This window comes from Eptesicus fuscus, chromosome 15 (assembly GCF_027574615.1).
Source record: "Eptesicus fuscus isolate TK198812 chromosome 15, DD_ASM_mEF_20220401, whole genome shotgun sequence".
NCBI classification, from domain to species: Eukaryota; Metazoa; Chordata; class Mammalia; order Chiroptera; family Vespertilionidae; genus Eptesicus; species Eptesicus fuscus.
In genome coordinates this window covers 73,780,437-73,788,054 of record NC_072487.1, presented here as the reverse complement: position 1 = coordinate 73,788,054, position 7,618 = coordinate 73,780,437, and the positions used below count along the sequence as shown (strand labels likewise).

The window sequence follows — 7,618 nt, the reverse complement described above, 5'->3', positions numbered from 1 at the left end:
CCATGCACCAGAAGGTAGCCAGTTTGATTCCCAGTCAGGGCATGTGCCCAGGTTGTGGGCTCAGTTTCTGGTGGGGGGTATGCAGGAAGTAGCCAATTGATGTTACCCTCTCACATTGATGTTTCTCTCCCTCTCTCTAAAAATAAAAACTATTCTTAGAAAGACTAAAAATATTTGAGCATCTTTCTCACTCAATGCTTCTCCGGGCCCCCAGCCCTCTCCCTACATGGCCAACGAGAACCTGCATTGCTTGCTCACTCCACCCACTACCATGCTGGCCTTTCATTTCCTGGCACTCGCCAAGGTCCTTTGCACATCCTACTCATAGTGGTTCAACCTATACTTACCAAACACCAGTCCATGCCTGGCGCTGGTACCCCATTCTAGGAGGAGATTTAGTAAACAAATGAACAAGACAATCTCTGACAGAAAATAAAACAAGGACATGTGATCAAGAAGGAGGAGAGGGGCCCAGCCAGTGTGGCTCATTGGTTGAGGGTCGACCTGTGAACCAGGAGGTCACTGTTCAACTCCTGGTCAGGGCACATACCTGGGTTGTGGGCTCAATTCCCAGTAGGGGGCATACAGGAGGGGACCAGTCAATGATTCTCATCATTGATGTTTCTGTCTCTCCCTCTCCCTTCCTCTCCGAAATCAATTATATATATATAATCTCAACCAAGGAGACAGGAAGGAATAAGGAAATGGAAGTCTGAGGGAAAGGATTTCAAGCATTTGCAACAGCCCCGGGGTGTGGAAGTTTTTGACGACTAAGGAATAGCGGGCAATTCCTGTGGCTGTGCGGTGGGTGAAGGGAGAGTAAATTGGGATGGGGCTGGAGCGTGGGCAGAAGGGCCTGGGGCCACGGGGAGGGGGGAAGGCTTTAAGCAAAGAGAGTGACATCACCCAATTTTATGCTTTCAGATCTGGCTGGCTGCTGTGCTCCTCTCATTCACCACTAAATGCCCGGGGCCTAGCACTGCTCAGGCCCATAATATGTGTTAAAATACTTGTGTCGAATGAATGCATGCCCCAGACTTGGTCTGTGACCTGGAGTGCTGGTAGTCATTCTCTCTCTAGACCTCCTCACCTGAAAGACGGGTTGATGGGAATTTCACGCCAGAGTGGGTAGGCGGGACTGCATTTAGCTTACCCACCTCCCCAGGCGGCGCCCGAGTCCTCCACCCCTGGGGAGAATTGTGGGGGGTGGAGGGGGGTCCACCCTCCCTGGGACCCTGACCACCGCGTCGCGGCCCCACCCGCCCTGCACCGCTGGCCTAAGGATGCTGCAGCTCCGGGGGCGGGACCAGCAGGCGACTGCCGGGGACTCAAGCTCCGATTGGGTGCCGCCGTGAACCGCAGCGCGCGATTGGTCGGTCCAGAGCAGGGGCGGGGCCTGGCTCCTGCCGCGGGGCGGCGGGGCGGCAGGGGATGCGGCCAGAGCCCGGGAAGCTGCTGCGGGGGCCATGGCCGCCCCGAGCCCGGGGCCCCGCGAGGTAGGTGCGGACCCGAGAGAGGAGAGGAGAAGGAAGCGTCAGTGGGTAGGAGCCGGGCCTCCCCGCTCCGGGCGGGGTGGACACACCCCCATCCCAGCTCAGGGGGGTCCTGCACTGGGCGGGGACCAGGACACGCCCCACGTGGGAACGGCAGGTGTGAAGGGAAAGTCGGGCAGGGGTGCCCCGAGAACTTGCTCAGTTCTTTCACAGGGAAAACGGAGAGGATCATAGGAGCTTCTCCTTCATAGGGCTGTTCGGAGGTCAAGCTCTCAGCCAGGGCTGGTCACATGGTGGGTGCCCACCACCGACGGGTCAGCGGCTGACCTCAGCTTGGTGCTGATCTTCCGAGCTGGCCCGGAGGAACTCAGCATAGATGAGGGGAGTACTTGGTACTTGGCTGAACCTCTTGGCATCGCAGCTCCTATCGAGGGTCCCTGTGCCCAGAGCTCAAACTCAGCAGTAACAGCAGCTAATATCTGCCGCGATGGTATAGCTCTCATTCTGCAAATGAGAAAACCAGGCCCAGAAGGTTAGGTGACTGACCTGAGGTCACACAACTGGTGAGAGGATGTCTAGGGCGAGGGCTGGCTGCGGAACTGCATGCTCTAACCCACTGCTAATAATAACCATCACTCTGTTTTGGCTGCTGACTGCATGTCAGGGGCTGTGTGGCCCCTCATAACACCGAGTGAGCCGGGCACCAGCATTAGCCGTATTTTACAGCTGAGGAAACCGAGGCAGAGAGAGCTGAGAGGAGGTCTCACAGTAGTGGAGATGGGCCTCACACCCACGCCTTCCCTCTCTGCGATGCTGCCACGTGCTCGATGCTTCTTGTTCCTTCTGCCACCAGGTCCTGGCCCCCTCCCCAGAGGCTGGATGCAAAGCAGTCACCTCAAGTTCCGGCCGCCGGGGCCTTCTCTGGCGTCTCCGAGACAAGCAGCTGCGCCTCGGCCTGTTTGAGATCAGCCCGGGACATGAGCTGCACCGGCTGACGTGTATGATGCAGGCAGGGCTCTGGGCTGCCACCCAGGTCTCCATGGACCACCCGCCCAGGGTGAGTGGCCAATCTGCTCTATGCACCAATGGCAAGAGCAGGCCGGTGCCCTGTTTTGCGACTGCAGAGTTGGGGATCGGGAAGGCTATAAGGGGAGAAAATCAGGGGTTTGGTGCAGGGAGGGAGGGACATGCTAGGCTCGGGGCTGAGGCCAGGCTGTGTTGGGGATGTGAGAACACCCTCACCCCGGTGGTTGCTGTGTGACTCCAGATGGGCCTCTGCCTCTCTTTGGGCACCAGGGTCCCCATCTGTGTAATGAATGATGACTTTGGGGGAGGGGATTGCATGCCTTCGTCTCTCAGGCCCCCCAGCTCTGCCAGGGTGTGTGGTTGAGAAGGGTCCCCACTCCACCCCGCCAGCATGGCCCATCCCCCCCAGAGCTCAGGCCGGGGCCAGGCTGGCTCAGCAGAAAGCGTCGCCCAACTGCAGGCTCAGCAGCTGGACGGGCCCGGGGGGCACGTGTGTTGTTTGTGTGTGCGCACAGTGTGACCACATCCCATAGGCACAGGGACCTAGAGGTGGGTCCAGGGAGAGTATAGGAGCCAGAGGGCATCTTCTAAGTCTCATCCTCTGCTGACAATCTCAATCTGACCTCTGACCATCTCCCATGGCTCCCCAGTGCTCATCATGGCCTCGGGGTCCTGCTGCTCAAGCCCAAGGATCAGCTGTCCAGCCCATGCACACTCCATCCCCCCCTTTCTCAGTGAAGCCGCTCGGGCCCTCCTTCCCTTCCTGGTGGCCACCCACGCAGTCCCCACTGCCATGAGCACCCTCCTCCTCCTCCTCGCCACTGCCCTTCAGATTTCAGCTTGCAGGTCGCCTCCCCCAGGGAGCCTTCTCCGATCTTGCCCCTCCCAGGCTGAGGCCGGCAGGCCCCTCGGCTCCAAGGCCATCATCCTTTATTCGGATGACGTGCAGCTGCACTGAGCCAATGTGTGTGTCTGGGTGAACCTGCCAGGTGTTGGGGACCCAGCGGTGGAGCAGTCATACCCAGGCCCTGCCTCAGTCCCTCTCTCTCCTCCTCCCGCCTGAGAGGGTCTGCAGCCCCCATCTGCCCAGCTCAGGAATCAAACTGGGGGAAGGGGTGAGGCCAGGTGTGGGATGCTTGGAGATCCTGGGGCTGGCAATGGGGGGCTGAGACTTGCTCTGAGCCCTTCTGCCCTCCCTGCAGGGGCTGCCCACTGAGGAGGACTTCTCCGAGGTCCTGACCCAGGTTCACAAGGTAGGAACCCTCAGACTGTGCAGGGAGGGGCGGGTACCATCTTAGTTCTCTCTCCTCCGTTTCCCACGGGTCCAGAGCCTCAAGGCCTTCCAGAAGGGTGTGGCTCCCTGGACCGTCCCCCACTAGGGCCAACTGCACACACCTGGACCCCGGTGGACACTCTTGGGGTTGCTCTTCCTCTCCTGCAGGGCTTCGAGCTGGGCACCCTGGCTGGCCCTGCCTTCGCCTGGCTGCGCCACTCCCTAGGCCTGGCCGAGGAGGACTATCAGGCCGCCCTGGGGCCCGGGGGCCCCTACCTGCAGTTCCTCAGCACCTCCAAGAGCAACGCCAGCTTCTTCCTGTCGTGAGCGGGCAGCAGGGGTGGGGCGGGTGGCAGTGGTGTCCTGGGGTGGAGGGTGGCGTTTGGGGAGAGAAATAGAATGGCCAGGGCAGAGGGGAGGCTGAGGGCGAGGGCCTGGCCCTGGGGAGACAGCGCCACACATGGACAGGAGGGGTCCGGGAGCCTGTGGGAGCCCCTGCAGCCCGGCCTCGGGCCTAGGCAGTGACCTCTCCCTGCCCCCGCCCCAGCCACGACCAGCGCTTCTTCCTGAAGACCCAGCGGCGCAGGGAGGTGCGGGCGCTGCTCGCGCACCTGCCCCGCTACCTGCAGCACCTGCAGCGGCACCCGCACTCCCTGCTGGCTCGGTTGCTGGGTATGACGGGCCAGGGACCCTGCACTGGGGGGCAGGGAGGGGAGGGGGAAGGGAGTGGGGATGTCCCAGGATGTGGCACCGAGCCTAGCCCGGTGGTTGGGACTGGACTAGAGGCGGATCCAACTGCCCGCAGAGTTCCGTGCAGGGCGGGTTCTACGTGGCAGCGTCGTGACAGGGGGTGGGCAGGTGGGGCGGTGGGCGGGGCCCAAAGGGCGGGGTTGGGACTGGACAGTCCTGGGCCGGGCCTGTGGGCGAGGCCATGCCAGACCCGGCATCTCTGGGGCTGAGTCTAGAGGTGGATCGGGTCGGCACCACTACCCACTGAGGTAGGGGTCTGGGGGCGCAGCTGGAGGGACGGGCTCAGGATGCGATGGCATTGAAGAGGTGTGGCCTGGAGCTGGGACCGGGGCCCCGTGGACCCCGGACTGCAGAGTTTGGGGCCCCTCACCTGGTTCCCTATCCCCTTCCAGGAGTGCACAGTCTGCGGGTGGCCCGGGGCAAGAAGGTGGGTGAGGCCGAGGCAGGGGCGGCCGGAGGGGGTGGCTGCAGGGGGAGATCCTGTCCTTCCTCACTCCCTACCCCGTCCCCAGAAATACTTCATCATCATGCAGAGCGTCTTCTACCCCGCCGGCCGCATCGCCGAGAGGTGAGCTGGCCTCGCCGGGCCTGGGCCCCGTCCCGCTGGGAATGTGCCCCCGGAAGCCCCTCACTCAGCAGAGATGCTGGAACGGAGGCCCGGGGAGGGAGGACGGGGTTGGGGGAGACAGGAGGGTCTGAACAGTCACCAGTGGACGCTCCTGTCGTGTTATCACCCGTGAGAGTCCCTGTGTGTGTCACGCCCGTGGAAAGCTGGATTCTGTTGTGTCCCCCAAATCCTCGCCTCCAGGTATGACATCAAGGGCTGCGAGGTGAGCCGCTGGGTGGAGCCGGCCCCTGAGGGCAGCCCCGTGGTCTTGGTGCTGAAGGACCTCAACTTTCAGGGCAAGACCATCGACCTGGGTGAGCCCCGGAGCCGCACTGCCTGCTCGTCCCCCCTTCGGGGTGAACATAGGCAGCTGTCCTTGGCACTGCCCTCCGTCCAAGCTGTTAAGAACCCAGATTCTGGTTCAAATCCCGGCTCCACAATTTACCAGCTAGTTGACCAAGGCCAGTTACAGATGAGTCTCCGCATCTGTGAAATGGGGCAGGCGTGACACCTCACTTTGGGGGCAGATGTGTGGGGGGCCCGCAGCAGTGCCCGGCACACGACGGGCACTCAGGCGGTGCTGATGCTCCCTCAGGGCCCCAGCGGAGCTGGCTCCTCCGGCAGATGGAGCTGGACACCGCCTTCCTCCGGGACCTCAACCTGCTGGACTACAGCCTCCTGATGGCCTCCCAGCACCTGCAGGACGACGAGCGGGGCCCGGGCAGCAGCCTCGTCTTCCGCACAGCCAGGTGGGCCCCCAGGGGCCCCGGCAAGAATGAGGTGATGGGAGCACGGAGGAACAGGCAGGCGGTGGGTGAGGTGGGGGACGGGACAGGCAAGGACTTGAAGACTGGAAGGTGCAGTGTGCGTGTGTGCGGGGCAGGAATAAAACCCCTCAATGGCACCCCATTTTCACCTCTCCCCGCCCCCAGGAGCACAAAGTCAGGGAACTGAGCCTGCTTCTGGCTGGGACTGGCGGCCGGTCAAAGGCATCTTCTGATTTGGATACATTTTGATGGGGCGGGGGATGGCGGGGGACGGCGGGGGGGCGGGACACGCCATCTGCAAACTGGGGGTGGGCTTTGTTCTCAAGGCTTCAGCTTTGCCACACTGAAACTTCAGGGTTGGACGACCCCAAACCGAAGTTTAGGAAATACCCAAATCCCGGACCTACCCAAAGTGATGTGGCACCGAGTGCACAGCGGGGTCTGTGTGGCCCCACTGCTCTGGATCAGTGCTCCCCAATAGAAACATAATGAGGGCCACGCGTGCAGTTTTGCATTTTCTAGGAGCCTCCTTAAAAGAAAGAGAAACGGGTAGAAAATAATTTAAATATGTTTACTCAATACTTTCACATTTGTATCATTTCATCATCCAATCAATATAAACATCCATGAGATATTTTCCATTCTTTTGCTCACCCTGTCTTGGAAATTCGGAATGTACTTTGCACTTACAGGGTATCTCAGTTGGGACTGGCCACATTTAAGTGCTCAAAGGCCACACGTGGCTGGCTAGTGGCTGGCTATTGGCCAGGGCAACTCTAGGCCAATAACTACACTTTACTCAGTTTATCTGACTTCACAGGCCTGGCACTCAGAGCTGTGAGAATCCACAAGGGAAGCACAGGGTTAGGGCAGAGTGCCAGCTAAGGGCAGCCTGGCCACGCTTACGGGGTCAACTGGCTGGAGCCCCTGAAGCGGGTGGTGGCCTCACCCCTCTGTCGGCCCCTAGGTCTGTGCAAGGGGTACAGAGCCTGGCTGAGCCGGGAGCGCAGAACCTTCGGCTGCTGCCTGATGGCCCCAACGCCCTTCACATCGTGGACGGACCGGAGCAACGCTATTTCCTGGGCCTTGTGGACCTCGCCACCGTCTACGGGCTCCGCAAGCGCCTGGAGTACCTGTGGAAGACGCTGCGCTACCCCAACCGGGCCTTCTCCACCGTCAGCCCGGCTCTCTACGCGCGCCGCCTCTGCCAGTGGGTGGAGGCGCACACCGAGTGACCGAGTGACCGGCGCGGGGCCGCGCTCTCCCCGTCTGGACAATGGGCACAGGCCCGGAATGCATGTTCCAGCTGGGTCGGGCTCCCCCAGCCTGCTGTTCCTCCATCCGGCCTCCAGAGGGCAGCATTCTCCAACTAATATGACAACCTTATTTAATGGCGATGCTGTGCCTGGCTGGTATTTTGCCAGGGACTCCCCATGTTAGCTCATGTTAGCCTCAAAAAAAAAAAAAAAATGCTATTATTCTCTTTTTACAGACCATGAGATGGAGGCTTATGGGCTGAAGGGACTGAGCAAGATCACTCAGCAATAAATGCTGGAACCAGGACTCGACTGTGCCTTTTGGACTCAGGAGCCTGTATTCTTACCAGCTCCCACAGCCCTGTCCTCATGCTCTCAGAAAGGGGGGAGGCTGAAGGCGCCAGCCCAGGCCCTTTGTCGTACAGATGGGGAAACCGAGGCCCAGA

At 60.8% G+C, this 7,618-nt stretch overlaps 1 protein-coding gene across 1 annotated transcript; it reads left to right on the top strand.

Moving 5' to 3' along the window:
• The first annotated feature begins 1,466 nt into the window (after window positions 1-1,466).
• Window positions 1,467-7,493, top strand: PIP5KL1 (phosphatidylinositol-4-phosphate 5-kinase like 1). The gene is made up of 10 exons (XM_008152591.3): window positions 1,467-1,496; window positions 2,347-2,550; window positions 3,722-3,772; window positions 3,961-4,115; window positions 4,340-4,464; window positions 4,935-4,969; window positions 5,055-5,110; window positions 5,351-5,463; window positions 5,745-5,898; window positions 6,884-7,493. The coding sequence occupies exons 1-10, from the start codon at window positions 1,467-1,469 to the stop codon at window positions 7,149-7,151; spliced, it is 1,191 nt and encodes a 396-aa protein (XP_008150813.2). The 3' UTR covers window positions 7,152-7,493.
• The last annotated feature ends 125 nt before the right edge of the window (window positions 7,494-7,618 follow it).